The sequence below is a fragment of the Dermacentor silvarum genome, chromosome 8 (assembly GCF_013339745.2).
Source record: "Dermacentor silvarum isolate Dsil-2018 chromosome 8, BIME_Dsil_1.4, whole genome shotgun sequence".
Lineage (NCBI taxonomy): Eukaryota > Metazoa > Arthropoda > Arachnida > Ixodida > Ixodidae > Dermacentor > Dermacentor silvarum.
This window is the reverse complement of record NC_051161.1, coordinates 170,677,044-170,696,834: the sequence shown is the minus strand read 5'-3', so window position 1 is coordinate 170,696,834 and position 19,791 is coordinate 170,677,044. Positions and strand designations below refer to the sequence as shown.

The 19,791-nt window shown below is 49.3% G+C and overlaps 2 protein-coding genes across 2 annotated transcripts in view; one reads left to right on the top strand and one right to left on the bottom strand.

The window, feature by feature from the left end:
- The window catches only part of LOC125947608 (uncharacterized), a 386,033-nt gene extending 379,430 nt beyond the window's left edge, over positions 1-6,603 (bottom strand). Inside the window, exon 1 of the mRNA XM_049672748.1 lies at positions 6,562-6,603. The gene's annotated coding sequence lies outside the window, so the exon portion shown is untranslated. The remainder of the gene's footprint in view (positions 1-6,561) is intronic.
- LOC119462579 (raf homolog serine/threonine-protein kinase Raf) overlaps positions 1-19,791 on the top strand; it is a 173,029-nt gene that overhangs the window by 73,217 nt on the left and 80,021 nt on the right. The window contains exon 9 of the mRNA XM_049673048.1: positions 18,971-19,010. Within this exon, the coding sequence (XP_049529005.1) occupies positions 18,971-19,010 (40 nt within the window). The remainder of the gene's footprint in view (positions 1-18,970; positions 19,011-19,791) is intronic.

Below are 19,791 nucleotides of genomic sequence, written 5' to 3'. Positions count from 1 at the left end.
TATCAGTAAACGCTTTTTGTTGGCGTAACAATATAGTTTGATACGAATATTCGAATCAAATTGAATATATTGCTGGCTGTGCGGGAGCAAACACAGTTCTTAGCATTTGTTTCTAAATAATCTAAGAATAGTGGGGCAATCTTGTGCTGAATTTCTTGATGATTTTGTGCTGCTAGCGAAATTTCGCCTGTGACATTGCTGTACTGACTGAAACTTGGTTACATGACGAAATTTTTGACAGCGAATTCGTGCCTGCTGGGTACAATGCACTCCGGAAAGATCGCTTTGGTAGATGTGGTGGCGTCTGTATTATCTACAAAAAATCATTACGAGTTTTCAGGATGCCTGATATGTCAAATGTCGAGTGCAGTTTTTGTAAAGTTTATTGTGGTCGAATCAGGTACATCATAGGCGTGATGTACAGGCCCCCTTCCTCTTCCCTCTCAGTTTTCGATGATTTAAAGTTTACATGAAGACGTATATTAAACCTGGCGATCGGATAATTCTTGCTGGCGATTTCAACCTGCCTAATATTGACTGGTTCGCAATGTCCCTCGTAAACCGTAACGACAAAACAGGCGATGCTATGTTGGATATAGCATTTGCATTTGATTTATCTCAAGTTGTTGGCGAGTACACTAGGATACACGACAGTTCTAAATCTATACTAGACCTTTTCTTCGTGAGCGGATCTATTAGTAATAAATCAAAATGCGAAATTGTCACGGGAATCTCCGATCACCAGGCCGTACTCCTTACCTTATATGATACTGCTATCGACAAAAATCGTAAACATTCTTGTTTTCCTAACTTCTCACGTGCAGATGACACATCAATAATCGATGTCTTATCCTTTCATTTTGATCATTTTTCAATGTCAACAGCAAGTGTAGACTATTTGTGGATATCATTCAAGGATCTCGTATTGATGTGCATTGGCCGTTTTATGCCAACCATTATTAAAAAGGTAAAACGTGAGAATCCCTGGATTTCTCGCACTTCAATACAAATGCGCAGAAAATTAAAACGATTAAAAAGAAAAAGCAAGCAGTTAGCCGTCCTAGGTGTCTGCAAGAAAAAATTTCTGTTCTTACCGTTCAATTAAAAAGTCAAATAGCACTTGATAAGGAAAAATATTTTGGCAACTTGTTGCCTAACTTTATTTCAACTTCACCAGAGAAATTCTGGCGCACAATCACTCCGGTATCCAGAGATTGTCATGCGTTTGAAGTTAACGGCACTCTAACCCATGACGAAAAAGAAATATCATCTGCTTTTAACGAATACTTCAAATCTGTTTTCACTAATGATAATGGCATACTGCCAGCTTTCGAAACATGTTTACCTCCGATGCCTGATCTTGTCATCAGCAAGCAAGGTATCATTAAAATGCTTTTGAATCTAGATACTAAGAAGTCCCCCGGACCCGATAAAATACCAAATGCATTCATAACTAGGTATGCAGAGTGGGTAGCCAAGTACTTGTTTATATTATTTTCAAGATCTCTAAACGAAGGACAGGTTCCGAACGACTGGAGGACGGCCAGAGTTCAACCAGTTCATAAAAACGATGAAAAACAGTGCATCGATAATTACAGTCCAATCTCACTAACATCGACAGCTTGCAAAATTATGGAGCACATAATACATACATCTCTGATTTTCTTGTAAAACATGATTTTATTACAAATCTTCAGCTCGGATTCTGGAAAGGTTATTCTACTTGCACTCAATTAGTCTAAACTGTACATGACTTTGCTAACTCTATTAATAACGGAAACCAAACAGATGCCATTTTTATAGATTTCGCAGAAGCATTTGATAGTTTCTCACAAAAAGGATGCTTTCCAAAATTAATAGCATAATAAAAATGACAAGATTACTAATTGGATTTCAACATACTTGAATTGCTGTCAACAATATGTCACTTTTCGTAATCATTCATCTCAGCTTCTTTCTGTTGACTCTGGAGTCCCTCAGGGTTCTGTGCTTGGGCCACTTCTCTTCATCAATTATATAAACGACATCGTAAAAGACATTCCAGTTCATAATAAATTATACGCGGATGACTGCGTGCTCTACCCTGAAATTAAAACTATATCCGATCAAAAAACACTGAACGTGGCCTTCCAAAAGATTATTGAATGGTGTGATGCCTGGCAGATGCCTATAAATTTTCAGAAAACCGTTTACATGGAGAATAACTCACAAGAAAAATCCCCTAATATTCCAATATTCTGTTGCTGACAATATGCTCTCCGAAGTTGCACAATACAAATATCTAGGATTATGGATTACTAACGACCTTGACTGGACTAAGCACATTGATCAGGTGATAAGCAATGCTAACCGTTAACTTTTTTTTCTTAGGCGAGCACTAAAGCTCTCCACAACCAGAGTCCGGCTTCAAGCTTACAAATTGGTTGTCCTTCCAATATTAGATTATGTGGCGATAATTTGGGATCGATTTACTAAAACAAACATTAACAAAATTGAAAACATACAAAAGAAAGCAGTTCGTTTTGTTTACAATAAATATGGACACACATCAGTAACTGATCTGTTAAATAGGGCTGGTTTGACATCTGTATCCGAAAGAAATCGCGTTTCCCGACTTAAGTTCTTATACCATATAATCAAAGGTCACTTCAAGATTAATATTCACGGACTAATATCCTTTTCCTCAGGTTACACTACAAGACGTCAAAATCTTACAATCACCCCTTTTCGTCAGCGTAATAACTGCTTTAAATATTCATTTTTTCCAAGAACAGTAACGGAATGAAATCAGCTTACTAATGATCAAGTACTACAGAAATCTCTGACGTCATTCACCAGCAGCCTCAGTGTCCATTAACATTTATTTTCTCATGTATTCATTCCCCGCTGCCCATATACAGTATAGACCACTTGTAACGTAACCGCTTATAGTGCAGGACCGGATATAGTACGGTCTTTTCAGACTCCCGTTAATTTTCTCATAGCACTCCATGTATACACTTATCGCTTATAGTGCAGTTGCGGGAAACGAAATACCGGTTACAGTGCGTCTGCCTGGGAGTACGGAAGTCAGCGGAGACGGCGAACGCTCCCCTCAAATGGGCGCCCCAAGGAGTGCTCGAGGAAGAAAGAGAGACGAAGTGGAGGAGAAGGGCACGTGGTGCGAACGAACAGCCAGTGAGGCTGAAACCAGAATCTTAAGTGCGAGTCGTGAAACATCACGGCGCGCATAGGGCCACGAAACTGCCAACGCCGGCCAACGCTCGCTTCACGAAACGAAACTTCAGGAAGCGGGCAGCGCCGGCACGGCACGGCGAAGGGCGCACGCGGAGACCGTGGAATGTGAGGGAGGAGGGCGGCAGGGAAGCGGATTTTTCCTCGGCAACTCCACCGCTTTGGTGGCTCCCCTCGCCCTCCCTCGTAGTTCCCTCACTTTCGACTGTCACCGTGCGCGCCCGCTGCCGTGCGGGCGCCGCTGCTACAGATGGCCCGGCGCCAGCTCCCCGAAGTTTCGTTTTCTGCCGTTATCGGGAAGCGGGCGTTTGCCGGCGTGGGGGCAGTTTCGTTGGCCGGCCTGTGACAGCGCCGCTGCTTCCCTCTGCGCCGTAGCCGCAGCGTGCAAGGTCAACAAGTGACTAGAAAGTAGAGGAAGCATAAAGGAGAAAGAAGGGTTCACTGCCATTTCCTACGCGTGGCTACGGTAGCGTGGCTGAGACGTCGGCACGTAAACGCATGTTTTGGCGCAACGCAGAATCGGCGACCTTGCCATTGAAGATAGGGTGAAATTTCTGGCGCGTTCTTTTTTTTCTTTCTCTCTTTCTTTTCTTTTCGTGTTTCTTTTTTTTTTCCCACGCGACATTGAGGGGTCTTTCCTAAGCTTTTACTCTATGGCGGTGCCGGAGCAATGCCGGTCGGAGGCGCTGCCGCGCGATTTGGTTCGAATTATCGAGATTCGACTGTAAATTGAATACATACGTTCTAGCCGCATTCCTCAACTGCCGCATACGCGTGGCGGCTCGGTGCACATGTTTTGCATATCTGCGGGCCTTGAAAATTGTTGCTTTAGTTATAGTGTGGTACCGCTTATAGTGTGGTTATTCGCGACTCCGCCGACTTACGTTATAAGCGGTCTACACTGTAGTTGCTAATTTCTTATTGTTATCAACTTTATGCCCCTTACATTTTGTAATAATGACGCGTTGAGGCGCAGTCTCCCCGGATCGGCAACTTCCCCACTCGCGGCGACCGATTTCCAGCGTGAGACGTATGGAGACACACTGAGCCGCTCCATCCCTGCATCAGCTCCGCCATGTCCCGTTGCCCTCCACTCGGCACAGGCGGTGCCTTACTTTCCCGACAACCGCCCTGTCACACGTAAATCGGACATTTGGCGCATGCCCGACCGACGACCGCTTTGTTATCATTGTGGTGAGGCGGGTCACGTATACCGCGAGTGCCACTACCGCCAACTTGGACTGCAGGGTTATGCTGCCAATTCACCTCGACCCCGGTTCGGACAGAGGCCGCCCGAAATTGAAGCGTTCATCGCCCAGCAGCGCGCGCCTCAGTCACCAAGACGCCAGTCGCGATCGCCATCACCGCGGCGATCCTATCCAAGTCGCGAAGGTACGTCGAGGGTGACGCAGGGACGGTCTCCGAGCCCTCGCCTGGAAAACTGACGTCAGCGACCTTCCGAGGCGAGGCCGCTGACGCGCGACGTGCTGAAGACCTCCCAGCGACGCGACCTCGACCCGACGGAGATTCGACGACGCCTGTACCCAGAGATTTGGACCTCCAAGCGACGCGACCACGACCTGACGGAGATTTAACGACGCGTGTACCTCAGCCTGCAGACAAGTTCGCGATGAACATACCTGTGCTCGTCGACGGGAGAAATGTCAGTGCGCTAGTCGACACCGGCGCCGATTACTCAATTATTAGCGGAACATTGGCGAGCCTTCTCAAGAAAGTTATTATGCCTTGGACTGGGACACAAGTTCGTACAGCTGGCGGACACGTTATCGCACCGCTTGGCGTGAGTACCGTTAGGATACGAATCCGAAATTGCACGTTTCTCGCTAGCTGCATTGTCCTGCGTGAATGTTCCCGTGATTTAATTCTTGGAATGGATTTTCTCCGGGAATATGGTGCCATCATCGACCTCAGGAAGCGTTACATCACTTTCTCTGCGAGGAACGCTACGGCACAAGATGATGCCTGCCGCCATAGAGCCGGACTTCGCGTTTCCGACGACAGCGTAACTATACCGCCTCGTTCCAGCGTTATGGTTGAGGTGATATCCGAAGGGGCGCGCAACGGTCAAGTCCTAGCAGAAGGCAACATGTCCCTTTTGCTGAACCTCGGAATTTGCGCGGCACGAGGCATCATTGACCTTCGAGATGGCCGGGCTGAAATATTGCTCACAAATTTTACCAATGAGCATCGACACCTTTTTCGCGGCACTGCCATCGCCTACGCTGAAGCCTTGGAGGACGTGATTGAGTGCTTCGCTTCTGAGGAAACCGACGCCGATGAATCCTCGCTCGCAGGCATTGACATCAATAACGAGCTGATGCAGGTGAAAAAGAAGGCACTGCGACAACTATTATCGGAATTCAAGGCATGCTTTGCGTCTTGCTCTAAAGTTAGTCAAACGCCAATCGCGCAACACAGAATAATCACCTACGACGATGCGCGTCCTATCCACCAGCAGCCGTATCGTGTCTCGCAAAAAGAACGCGAGGCAATCAAAGCACAAGTAAAGGAAATGATTGACGATGGCGTCATCCAGCCTTCAAGCAGTCCGTGGTCTTCACCGGTCGTACTCGTCAAGAAGAAGGATGGCACGCTTCGCTTTTGTGTTGATTACCGAAAGCTCAACAACGTCACAAAAAAAGACGTTTACCCGTTGCCGCGCATCGATGATTCTCTGGACCGGCTACGGCGAGCGAAGTACTTTTCATCTCTTGACTTAAAAAGCGGCTATTGGCAGATTGAGGTCGACGAGCGGGACCGTGAAAAAACTGCCTTTGTCACTCCGGACGGTCTTTACGAGTTCCGGGTGCTTCCGTTCGGTCTTTGCTCTGCTCCAGCAACTTTCCAACGGATGATGGACACTGTGCTGGCCGACCTGAAGTGGCAAAGCTGCCTCGTGTATCTAGATGATGTCGTCGTTTTTTCAGCCAGTTTTTCTGAGCATCTTATCCGACTCCGTCAGGTACTCGAGGCAATCCGATCGGCTAACCTTACACTAAAGCCTCAGAAATGTCACTTTGGCTACCAAGAGCTGAAGTTTCTCGGTCATGTCGTCAGCGCGAACGGCGTCCGTCCTGATCCCGACAAAACTGCTGCTGTGGCCGCTTTTCCAACCCCTACCGATAAGAAAAGTGTCCGGCGCTTCCTGGGTCTGTGTGCGTACTATCGGCGCTTTATCAGTAATTTTTCGAAGATTGCTGAACCGCTTACCCGTCTCACAAGAAACGATATTGTCACGTAGTAGTGACGGTAGAGAAAACAGTCACAAAACTGTGTATGACGAAACTGGTTGTTTATTGGGCGAACCTGTGCCCACAAAAGCAAGCTACACTCAAAGCACAACGATAGCGGCGAACACAGTCGGCGATCGTCGAAAATCTGATCAGCGGCGAAACGCGTCGGCTTTTATACCTGAGTCATCGAAGGTTCCAGATTAATCCCTGATGCCCGCGTGTCTTCCAGAAAGTTCTAGACAATTCGCGTCGCTCATACAATCAGATTACATGGGCGTCGGTGACCACAGACGACGGATAGAAGCATTGATAACGTCCGAGAAGCTTCCAATGCAGGCGCGTCCTGCGCCGAGCGATAACGTTTAACATTTGTCAGCCAATGTTGAAAGCGGCTACCGGTGAAAGATAAACATGTGTACGTGTCAATACCCTCCCCTTAAAAAGCATCGTCCCGATGCTACAAACAAACACGAAAGCGAAAACAAAACTATGCGTAATAAACAAAATAACAAAAAACAATAACAAAGTAACAAAGTACCTAAGTTTGTCAGCGGGCGTAGAAAGGCTTAAGACGCACCACGTGGATGACTTCAGGTCGTGCCCGGCGCCGCTGTGATTGCGAAATGCCGTCTGGCACGACCTCATAGTCCAGTGCGCCAATACGTCGGGTGATCTTATATGGTCCGAAATAGCGACGTAACAGCTTCTCGCTAAGTCCTCGTCGGCGTATCGGAGTCCAGACCCAAACACGGTCACCGGGCTGGTACTCGACGTAGCGTCGTCGAAGGTTGTAGTGTCGGCTGTCGGTCCTCTGCTGGTTCTTGATGCGCAGGCGGGCGAGCTGTCGACCTTCTTCGGCACGCTGCAAATAGGTGGCAACGTCGAGATTTTCTTCGTCGGTGACGTCCGGTAGCATGGCGTCAAGCGTCGTTGCCGGGTTCCTTCCGTAGACCAGGTTGAACGGCGCCATGTGCGTCGTTTCTTGCACGGCCGTGTTGTATGCGAAGGTCACGTACGGAAGGATGGCATCCCACGTCTTGTGTTCGACGTCGACGTACATTGCCAGCATGTCGGCGATGGTCTTATTTAGGCGCTCGGTAAGGCCATTCGTCTGCGGGTGGTAGGCGGTGGTCCGGCGATGGCTTGTGTGGCTGTATCGCAGGATGGCTTGAGTTAGTTCTGCCGTAAAGGCAGTACCTCTGTCGGTGATGAGGACTTCTGGGGCACCGTGACGCAGGAGGATGTTCTCAACAAAGAATCGGGCTACCTCGGCAGCACTGCCTTTGGGCAAGGCTTTTGTTTCGGCGTAGCGGGTGAGGTAGTCCGTAGCTACGACGATCCATTTATTCCCGGACGTCGACGTCGGAAAAGGCCCCAGTAAGTCCATCCCAATCTGCTGGAACGGTCGGCGAGGTGGCTCGATCGGCTGTAGAAGTCCGGCTGGCCTTGTCGGCGGTGTTTTGCGTCGCTGACAGTCTCGGCATGTCCTTACGTAATGGGCGACGTCGGCAGAGAGGCGAGGCCAGTAGTATTTTTCTTGTATCCTTGCGAGCGTGCGGAAAAAACCGAGGTGTCCAGCCGTTGGGTCGTCATGGAGAGCTTGCAGAACCTCTGGACGCAATGCTGAGGGTACCACGAGGAGGTAGTTGGCTCGGAGAGGCGAGAAGTTCTTCTTTAGGAGAATGTCGTTTTGCAAGAAAAACGACGCCAATCCTCGCCTGAACACCTTCGGCACAGTGACGGTCTTGCCTTCCAGGTAATCTACAAGGTTCCTTAGTTCCGGGTTGGCTCGCTGTTGTTCGGCGAATTCGTCGGCACTGATGGGTCCCAAGAAAGTGTCGTCATCCTGGTCATCCTGTGGCGGCGGTTCGACGGGGGCGCGAGACAAGCAGTCGGCGTCAGAGTGCTTTCGCCCGGACTTGTAAACGACGGTGATGTCGAATTCTTGAAGTCTCAGACTCCATCGTGCGAGGCGACCTGAAGGATCCTTCAAGTTAGCTAGCCAACACAAGGCGTGGTGGTCGCTCACAACTTTAAAGGGCCTGCCATAGAGGTAGGGGCGAAACTTTGATGTAGCCCAGATGATGGCGAGGCACTCCTTTTCTGTTGTGGAATAATTTGCTTCCGCCTTCGATAGCGACCGGCTAGCGTAACTTACAACCCTTTCTAGTCCATCAGTCCTCTGCACAAGCACGGCGCCGAGTCCTACGCCGCTTGCGTCGGTGTGGACTTCGGTATCGGCATTTTCGTCGAAATGCGCAAGGATGGGCGGCGATTGTAGGCGTCGCTTCAGTTCTTCAAATGCTTCGATTTGCGGCATCTCCCACTTGAACTCGACGTCGGCCTTCGTGAGGTACGTCAGTGGCTCGGCGATCCGTGAAAAATCCTTGACGAAGCGCCTGTAATAGGCGCACAGTCCCAGAAATCTACGCACTGCCTTCTTGTCAGCGGGCAGAGGAAAGTTGGAGATGGCCGCAGTTTTCTGAGGGTCGGGGCGCACTCCAGACTTGTTGATGACGTGGCCCAAAAACAAGAGCTCCTCATATGCGAAGCGGCACTTTTCTGGCTTTAACGTGAGTCCGGAGGTTTTGATTGCTTGAAGAACTGTTTCAAGGCGCTGCAGGTGTTCTTCGAAGCTTGAGGCAAACACAACGACGTCGTCCAAATAGACGAGGCAAGTCTGCCACTTCAAGCCTGCCAGTACTGTATCCATGACGCGTTGGAAAGTCGCAGGTGCCGAGCAAAGACCAAACGGCATGACCTTGAACTCGAACAGTCCGTCTGGTGTTATAAAGGCCGTCTTCTCCCGGTCCCTCTCGTCGACTTCGATTTGCCAGTAGCCGGTTTTGAGGTCCATCGACGAAAAATACTTTGCGTTGTATAGTCGATCCAAGGCGTCGTCAATCCGTGGAAGGGGGTATACGTCCTTCTTCGTGACCTTGTTGAGGCGACGATAATCGACGCAGAAACGTAGGGTTCCATCCTTCTTCTTCACTAACACCACGGGGGACGCCCACGGACTCTTGGACGGCTGGATGATGTCGTCGCGTAGCATTTCGTCGACTTGTTGCCTTATGGCCTCGCGTTCGCGTGCCGAAACTCGGTACGGGCTCTGACGCAGTGGGCGGACATTTTCGTCGGTTATGATTCGGTGCTTGGCTACAGGGGTTTGTCGAACTTTTGAAGACGACGAGAAGCAATCCTTGTATTGCAGGAGCAGAGCTTTTAGTTGTTCTTTCTTATGCCTGGGAAGGTTCTGATTAACGTTGAAAGTTGCTTCAGGTATTATAGTCGTCGTTGCGGGTGCACTGGAATCCGTGAAGGCGAAAGCACTGCTGGCTTGTACTATTTCGTCGATGTAGGCAACCGTGGTGCCTTTGTTAATGTGCTTGTATTCGGGGCTGAAGTTCGTGAGCATCACCGTTGCTTTCCCTGCACGTAGCTCAGCTATGCCTCTAGCGACGCAAATTTCACGGTACAGCAGTAAGTGATGATCGCCCTCGATGACGCCCTCCATGTCTGCAGACACTTCCGTACCGACGGAAATCATTACGCTGGAGTGAGGCGGAACGGTGACTTGTTCTTCAAGCACATTCAAGGCATGGTAACTGATGCATGTATCCGGCGGTATCGCTTTGTGTGTTGAAAGCGTTATTGACTTGGACCTTAAGTCGATGACTGCACCATGTTGGTGTAGAAAGTCCATGCCTAGGATGACGTCCCTGGAGCAGTGCTGCAGGATTACGAAGCTCGCCGGGTAAGTGCGAGTGCGGTTGTTTACCGTGACTCGCGCTGTGCAGATTCCAGCCGGCGTTATTAGGTGACCTCGCGCTGTCCGTATATCGGGTCCTTGCCAGGCCGTCTGCACCTTCTTTAACTTGGCGGCGAACGCGCCACTGAAAACTGAATAGTCGGCGCCAGTGTCGACGAGAGCGGTGACGTTATGACCATCGATGAGCACGTCTAGATCGGTAGACCGGCGTCTGGCGTTGCGGTTAATTCGTGGCGTCGGATCACGGCTGCGTCGGCTTGCTCTGCTGCTGCTACGTCGCGTCGGAAGGTCTTCGTTCGGCGGCGATGTGCTGTCAAGGCTGTTGCTAGGCGGCGTGCTGATATCTCGTCGTGATGATTCGCGAATCGTCGTCGTCGGCGGCGGCGGAGGATCTTCGGCATTGCGTCGTACAGCAACCGCACCTCCATCGGTTGCTGCTTTTAGTTTCCCGGGTATGGGCTGGGAGATCGGCCCCGGGTTGGGCCGGCATACAGGCGGCGATGCGGCGAGATGTAGCGGCCTGGTGACGGCGAGCGTGAGGGCCGTCGTGGTTGCCACTGGGCTCCGGCAAGGTAGTCGGCGATGTCACGTGGTCGCTCGCCAAGCTGTGGACGTGGCGCGTTGACGGCGAACCCTCGTAGGCCCATCTCGCGGTATGGGCATCGGCGGTAGACATGGCCGGCTTCCCCGCAGTGATAGCAGAGCGGGCGGTGGTCGGGGGCGCGCCAAATGTCCGTCTTCCGCTGGGAGCTGCGCTGGGCGACGGGCGGGCGTGCTGGCGGCGGCGGCGGTGGACGACGGAACTGCAGCGTTACGGGGCCCTGGCGCGAGCGCGGAGGGGGGCCTTGACGACGGGCGACGGCGGCGTAGGTCATCGCTTGCGGCTGTGGTTGAGGCGATACCGGAACTTCTGGCACTTCTAGTGATCGCTGAACCTCTTCTTTAACTATGTCAGCGATTGAAGTCACCTGAGGATGCGATCTTGGGAATAATTTCTGTAGTTCTTCCCGTACAACCGCTCTGATCGTCTCGTGCAGGTCGTCGGCGCCTAGAGCTTGAGCTTCGGCGTAGTTTGTCAGTGCACGGCGGTTGTATTGCCTGGCTCGCATTTCAAGGGTCTTCTCGATGGTTGTGGCCTCCGAAACAAATTCTGCCACAGTCTCGGGCGGGTTGCGCATCAATCCAGTGAATAGATGCTCTTTGACGCCCCGCATCAAGAACCGAACTTTCTTTTCCTCTGACATATCGGGGTCGGCGTGGCGGAAGAGGCGAGTCATCTCCTCCGTGAAGATTGCGATGTTCTCGTTCGGCAATTGCACTCTGGTTTCTAATAAAACTTCGGCCCTTTCTTTTCGCACGACATTCGTGAAAGTCCTCATGAAGTTCTCACGAAATAGGTCCCACGTCACCAGGGTGGTCTCTCTGTTCTCAAACCAGGTCCGAGCAGCATCATCTAATGAAAAATACACATGGCGCAGCTTGTCGTCGTCGCTCCATTTGTTGAACGTCGCGGTCCTCTCGTATGTCTCCAGCCAGGTTTCAGGGTCTTCAGCCGATGATCCACGAAAAGTCGGTGGCTCCCGAGGTTGCTGCAGCAGGATGGGGGACGCTGGTGCTGCCATTTTGGTCGTTGACTTGGCCTTGATTGCAGTGGTCTTTTCGGGAAGAAGTCCGAACTCCGGCACAAGTCCTTGCTGCCTACGGCTAGCTCGCTGGTCCTTGGCGACGTTGGTCTCGTTCTCCGGTTTCGGGCTTGGGTCGCGGCTTTGCGGGGGCGTTCGGTGCATGAACGAACTAGCACCTCCACCAGATGTCACGTAGTAGTGACGGTAGAGAAAACAGTCACAAAACTGTGTATGACGAAACTGGTTGTTTATTGGGCGAACCTGTGCCCACAAAAGCAAGCTACACTCAAAGCACAACGATAGCGGCGAACACAGTCGGCGATCGTCGAAAATCTGATCAGCGGCGAAACGCGTCGGCTTTTATACCTGAGTCATCGAAGGTTCCAGATTAATCCCTGATGCCCGCGTGTCTTCCAGAAAGTTCTAGACAATTCGCGTCGCTCATACAATCAGATTACATGGGCGTCGGTGACCACAGACGACGGATAGAAGCATTGATAACGTCCGAGAAGCTTCCAATGCAGGCGCGTCCTGCGCCGAGCGATAACGTTTAACATTTGTCAGCCAATGTTGAAAGCGGCTACCGGTGAAAGATAAACATGTGTACGTGTCAATATGCCGTTCACTTGGAGCGCTCACCAAGAAGCCGCTTTCACCGAGCTCCGACACCGCTTAGCTTCACCGCCCGTTCTTGGACACTTTGACGAACAGGCGGAGACAGAAATTCATACCGACGCCAGTAACATTGGCTTGGGTGCGGTACTCGTACAACGGCAGGAGCGCGTTGAACGAGTTATCGCTTTCGCAAGTCGCACTCTATCGCGCCCGGAGTCGAACTACACCACTACGGAGAAAGAGTGCCTTGCGGTCATATGGGCTCTTGCAAAGTTTCGGCCTTACCTTTACGGCCGCCCGTTCAAGGTCGTGACAGATCACCACTCGTTGTGCTGGCTCGCAAACTTGAGGGATCCTTCTGGACGACTGGCACGGTGGAGCCTACGCCTGCAGGAATACGATGTGACCATCGCATACAAGTCCGGGCGCACGCACGAAGACGCCGACACGTCGCGCGCGCCTGTCGAATCTCCTGATAACGACATTGAGGACGACAGCGCTTTCCTTGGGGCTGTAAGTGTGACAGATTTGTCCCAACTGCGGCGCGCAGATGAGGAATTGCGGCCTATTATCGAACATCTAGAAGGCCGCAACGCCACTCTGCCCCGTCAATTAGCTCGCGGACTGCCGTTCTTTTGTTTACGACAGGGCGTACTGTACAAGAAGAACTCCGATGCCAGCCACAAAACTTACCTTTTGGTCGTGCCAGCAGAGCTTCGTGCCGAAATTCTGTTCGCCTGCCACGATGAACCTCCGTCTGGCCACCTAGGCTACACCAGAACCCTTGCTAGAGTGCGCAAATCGTACTATTGGCCGAAACTCGCCACTTGCGTTAAACGGTATGTCCAAGCCTGTCGTGAGTGCCAGCGCCGGAAGTCGCCAGCTGTGAAGCTTGCGGGATTACTGAAACCCATTGACCCACCTCGAAGACCTTTTGACCAAGTCGGCATGGATCTCTTGGGCCCGTTTCCTCGGTCATCTTCGGGAAACAAGTTTATAATCATCGCCACAGAATATTTGACGCGCTATGCTGAAGCAAAGGCTCTGCCTCGAGGCACTGCTTCCGAGGTTGCGCAATTTTTTGTGAACAACATTGTACTGCGTCATGGCGCCCCATCGTGCTTCATTACCGACCGAGGAAAGGCATTTACGGCACGGCTCATTGAAGACGTCTTCCTATTAAGTTACACGACGCATCGAAAGACGACTGCCTATCACCCGCAGACAAATGGACTGACCGAAAGGCTCAACAAAACTATGACTGACATGCTCTCTATGTACGTAGACGTTCAGCACAAAACGTGGGATGAAGTACTTCCGTACGTAACGTTTGCGTACAACACCGCGACGCAAGAGACCACCCGCTTCACGCCATTCTACCTTGTTTACGGTCGTGAAGTTCAGACCATGCTTGAAGCAATGCTTCCATGCGACACCTTTGATGGTCTTGACCAAGACGCCGAGCTCTTCGTGCAGCGAGCCGAGGAAGCACGCCAACTGGCTCGCACGAACATCAAGAAACAGCAGTGCATCGACACACGCCACTACAACCTCCACCATCGCCAAGTTGAGTACCAACCAGGAGATCGGGTTCTGGTCTGGACTCCTGTCCGCTGCAAAGGCCTATCCGAGAAACTTCTCAGCCGGTACTTCGGACCTTATAAAGTGCTGCGGCGAGTGAGTGACGTCAACTACGAGGTTCTTCCTGACGGCAGCCAACCAACACGACGTCGAAAGACACTACCCGAGATTGTGCACGTTGTGCGGCTGAAACCTTACCGCACTCCATAACCACCATAGTTTGTGGACCATGCCATTCCTTTTGTTTTATTTATTTTTGTCGTGGACAATCATAGCCTCAGTGACATTGCCCTGCGTTTTATGACTGCGCGTCAGCCAGCGTTCGTGTGTGCATGTGTCTTCCACGCGTGTACTTCTACGTTCTTCCTGTAGTGTGTGTGCTTCTTTTAGCATCGAGTCGATGCTCTTCCGAGGAGGGAGAATAATGCCACACCTTGCAACATGTGGGACATAATTAGAAAGCCGAAGACGCGCGCTAATCCACGCGCCATGCGCCGGCACCTGCTTTGACGGGCGCCAGCGAAGAGGCAGACGAAGTTACTCCGATCCACGCGCGGGTGCCTGAGTTTTTGCGTTTGTTCAGCTGGCGGTCAGGGACTCGACGCTCAACGCCTCAACGCTTCAGGTCGTCTGTTCTCCTAGAACGTGACAATATCTTCACTCAATATTTATGTGTTCCTGAATAATTAAGATATGCCATGAACCTTGCTGTACTCCTATGTTGCAGTGCCATCATTGAACTTTTTTTTTGTCTTCAATGCTGATCTATTTTGTTTGTTTACTAATCATTTGCAGCCTTTGTTGTTTCTGGCTTTGTTTGTAAATATTTGATCCGTGCTTGTATCTGTACGCCTACCCTGCAAAAATCCCTTCCTGGGATTGCAGTATCAATAAATTTAAAAAAAAGCACACTTAGCCACTAAATGTCAGAACTGCGCAAAAGCGAGGTTCTCAGTAGCAAGGGGCACGGATTTGCGGACAGCGATAGATAACTTTTTTTTTTTTTTTTCAGCGCCACCCCCTATTTTGAGGGAGGAATAAACATATTTAAATAGCGGACTGAGGTTCTTGCGGGGCCCCACTGGCAACTCCCTATTCTGATATAATGCAAGCTGAACGACAGGGACAACAGAAAGGCACATTTGACACACACACGGCGCTGTGCCTTTGTGTGTGCCTTTATGTTGACCCTGTCATTCATCTTGCGCTGCAACAAAATAGAAGATGCCATGCCACCAGCCCCTGTAGCTACCCTATTCTGAGCTTATTGCTTGACAGCAAGTGAGATGAGTGACGACTGGCACAGTGTCAAACGCCTCCAAGTTTACAGCCATTTGATGCGATATAATAAGGCACAGGCTGGCGAGAACAGCTAATGCGAATTACTAAGTTTTCCAAGTTAACATGGGCCAAATACACAATGTATTACTAGTCATAGTTTTTTAATATTGACTATGTAATTACATTGTTCCAACATAACAAATTAAACCAACTTGCTAATAAATGCATATGCAGATCATTATTCGATTTGATATTCGTAGCTAAGTATTTGTATTCGATTCGTATTCGAAAGTTTTGATATTTGCACACCCCTTTACCCGCCGTGGTTACTCAGTGGCCATGGTGTTCGGCTGCTGAGCACGAGGTCGTGGGATGAAATCCCGGCCATGGCGGCCACATTTCAATGGGGGCGAAATGCGAAAATACCCATGTACTTAGATTTAGGTGCGCGGTAAAGAACCCCAGGTGGTCCAAATTTCCGGAGTCCCCCACTCATATGTGCCTCATAATCAGATCGTGGGTTTGGCACGTAAAACCTCATAATGTTTTTTTATTCGCCCACTACTACTGATAACAGTTCACGGTGGTATTTTACCTTCTGAACATCGAATTGTTTTTCGCTCGTAACAACCCAGATAACGTAATTTTACGGCTCTTATATGACTGACGCGCAGTCGTAATGCCGTGACCATGATGTCCAGGACCTTCACAGAATGGCGGCATGCCGCAGTAGTTTCCAAAGTTTATGCTTCCGGCCAACTTCGCTCTCGTGTGCAGAATAGTCATGTCCTGCTGGTAGTAGAATTTATCACAAGCTCTGGAACAAAAAATGGCGGTTGCGATTGAAATTTTGAACGACAGGTGATCGGAACCAGGCGCCGTTTTGTAAGAGCTACATGATGCCACGTTTCGTTCTTTAGATGGACGCTTCTAACGGAAGTTTGCAGCTAGGTGTGGGAATGCACCAGGAACAAAAATGACACTAAAAATCAGTTTTTTTGGACCAAAGTGCTGCCGAAGCGTAACTGCTGACGCCAGCTTCAGTGCGGTTAATCTTTGAGAGTTAAAACTTTTACTACATATATAACGAACTACTGATATAACGACCACTTTTCGCGGAACTATCGAGCTCATTGTAAATGGGTTCGACTCATACACTTTAATATCAAGCATGCTCTGTAATAGGAAAAAAAGTTTTACGAGACTACCCAAAACTGATGCTTTGCCTGCCGGCAGGAAAGCGTTAAACCGTGTTCCGGAAATTTGTCAGTTCAAAACGTCCACACGCGAGCTTTCGCTGTTCCTACCAGTACGCGCGCTTAAAAAGTATTGCTCTACGCTTTGGCGGTAGTTGCCAGCTGACCCTGCTTCACATGCGCTGCCACCAGTTCACCCTTGCATCCGACCTTCGTGTCTACAGGAGGACGCCGGCTAGGCCTAACCTCGTCGGGAGTCGGGGCCGAAGTTTCTGTGGCGCTTCCACTCCTCCAATGTCGACGAACGGGTAGAAAGGATGCGCGAGGTTGGCGATGCAATGTGACGTGCCATGTGGAGTGCACCTACGTCATGCTAGCTGGCCCCATAGAATCTGCTCCTGCGTAAGCCTTGGCAATGGAAATTTCGGGCCAGGTAGCCTGTGTATCTAGGTGGTGGTGGGTGCATGGCACAAAGTGTAGTAAATGAGGATTTTGCGTTTCCTTCAGTATAAACACTCAGTGGCCAGATTTAATTGTTATAAACGAAAACACTCCATGGCGAGCATTGTAGTAAGCATTCTGTTTTACCATAGAACGCATGCAAAAGTTGACAATGCATCTGCTGCTCATTGTTATATCCGATATATGTTAAAACCAGGACCATTATAAGTAGGTTCAACTCAGTGTTGTACGCGTTCCTCTAAAACAGGAACGAAAGCTCATTCCTCATTCCTTCCCGACCTTGGAGCGACTTCCCGTTACAAGTTACTTTAATGTGAAAGGAACGCGTTCCAGTTACACTTTGAACATTGGAACGTGTCGTTACATTAACATTACATTTGATCTTTTTTAAATTCAATTATAGTGTCGGCTAACCCTGAGGTGAAATAAAGTGAGCAATTTAAAACTCACATCGAACTACGTATATTATACGAATTCGAACATCGGCGGCGGCAGATTATCTGGAAATAAAAAGAATGCAAAGAAACGGTCCTAGACGAATTTTTCCAAGGAGCACTGGATATACTCGAAACACGCCTACTGCAACTTTAATGCTCGTCTGTTACAAGTGCAACACATATGGCACTTTCCACTCGGTCTTCAAATGCGCAGTCGTGATACTGCGCTTCAGTTGTGCAAATAGAAAGTTACTCCCATGCAACAATATCCTCCTGAGACACGAACACAACAACGGGACATAATCGCTCTTCAAGATGGTTTTTTATTTTGTATACTGTTCTTCTTTCTGGGGTTTTACTTGCCAAAACCAGTTCTGATTATGAGGCACAGTGTGTATACTGTTATATCATGAACTTGAAAAACAATTTTTAAAATTTCAATACCACGGATAGATGCCAAAAGCTCCGTCTCCATGTACGTGAAAAAAGAATGACTATATCTATCTGCTCATGTTAGCTGTGGTAAAAAACTGCTTTTAATTGTTTAAAAGCTGACATGAAGATGGAACTACATGTAGTACAATGTAGCTGCCTCGTCCGGTATTTTCACGCAATCTCGGTAACTTCGAAACACTTCTCGAGGTTGCTTTCGGCCGTCTGGGATGACACAGATGACCAATTTATTGTCAAATTTCTCGAAAGCGGATGACAAGAGTATGAGTAAACAACTTCTTTACAGTTACACATGCAGCGTACTTCATACCCAGAATGAATATTTTGTGTAATCACTTCAGAGTGATTAAAAAAAAAAAAGTTGAAGGCAATTAATGTATTGTACAAGAGGTCTTAGGAGGATATAATTAAATGTCTTGCACAAGAAACCGCATCGGAAGGAACAATACATAGGCGTTTAATGAATGCCGATTTAATATTGAGTGCGGAAAAATGTCCAGAATACATATTCGCAATTTAGTAAAGACCTTTGTTTGAACTCGGCAAGAGTTGCATCTCGATGTTGGTGTCCAACAAGCCGGCACGGAGGAAAGAAACTACAGGAGGGAGCGCGTCACGTGACAATCTTGAAGCCTAGTCATATAAAAAATATCACGAAGAACTCGCGCAAGAAAATGCACTATAGTCACGTGACAGGCAAGCCGTAGCTCTTTGTGCCTCACACGGTCACCCATCCGCCCTGCATGATGTGCTGCATATGTGCGTGCGTCTGTTCAATGTCGTGCAACGTTTACAGAAGGAACACCATTCCCTCTGCCGTTCCTTCTTAAAAAAAAAAAAAGAGTTACCGTTACCGTTCCACCGACCCTTAAAGGAATGGTGGCGTTTCTTCGTTCCTGCCAAAAGGAACTAGTTCCAGGAACGCTGTTCCATACAACACTGGTTCACCTGTATATTTGAATGTGTTACAGTGTGTACAAGTACTTTAGCTTATAAGTTATTTGCACTTGGAACAGTGCTTTCTGTACATGCTCACAAGTCTGTTCTCTCTTCCCGACAGGATTTTGCCAGCCGCTACAGGTCACACAACTCTTCCGCAGGTCAGTTCCTTTGCTTGCTTGCCTCCCGCCACTCACACTTTGGAAGTGAAGCAGTAGTATGCCTCCCGTTATAACCGATAATTGTTATAACCGGGTTGCATGAAAAAGAAGTCAAAACGGGGATGGCAGAGCTGTTGTGAGAAAACTGTAATGGTTGGGAGGCCAGTGGCCCTCCCCACCACCGTCTGACTCGTTTAACTCTCTAACTCTGCTTCCTGCGCACTGTGATCATGTGTAACAAGTCGCAGCTATCTGCGTTCACGAATGGCATTGCTATAGTAAAACCACGTCTATTTGGATTTCACGGGACCGAAAAAATGTCCGAATTAACCGAATGTCGAATTATCGCGGGTATGAAGAAAACAATAAACAAATGCTTTCTACGTCAACACGCTTTTATTTACTGAATGAATCGGCAGACTCCTGTTCCTGCTTTGCACAAAGGAGGGGTGAGGAGTTCCTGCACCAATTGCACCATTTTGATACAAATGCAAATTCCTGCACCAAACTGTGCCAAACACAGAACATTCACTGAAATTGCGCCACGCTGCGCCAGAACGGCTTCGGCATGTGTGCTCCGACATGGCCGCGAATAGTGAGCGAATTCGTTCTCGGAAAAATAGTGCAGCCGTTCGCAATCCGCACATCCCGGACAGTTTCTTGTAATTTTCGCACTTATAGCACTGGACTTTTCGGTGCTTCCGGCAAGTCACCAGCGCGCGCACGGCCACTCCCGGCTGTTGTCGCTACTGTGAGAACGACCAGGGCAGCTGTGTTTAGT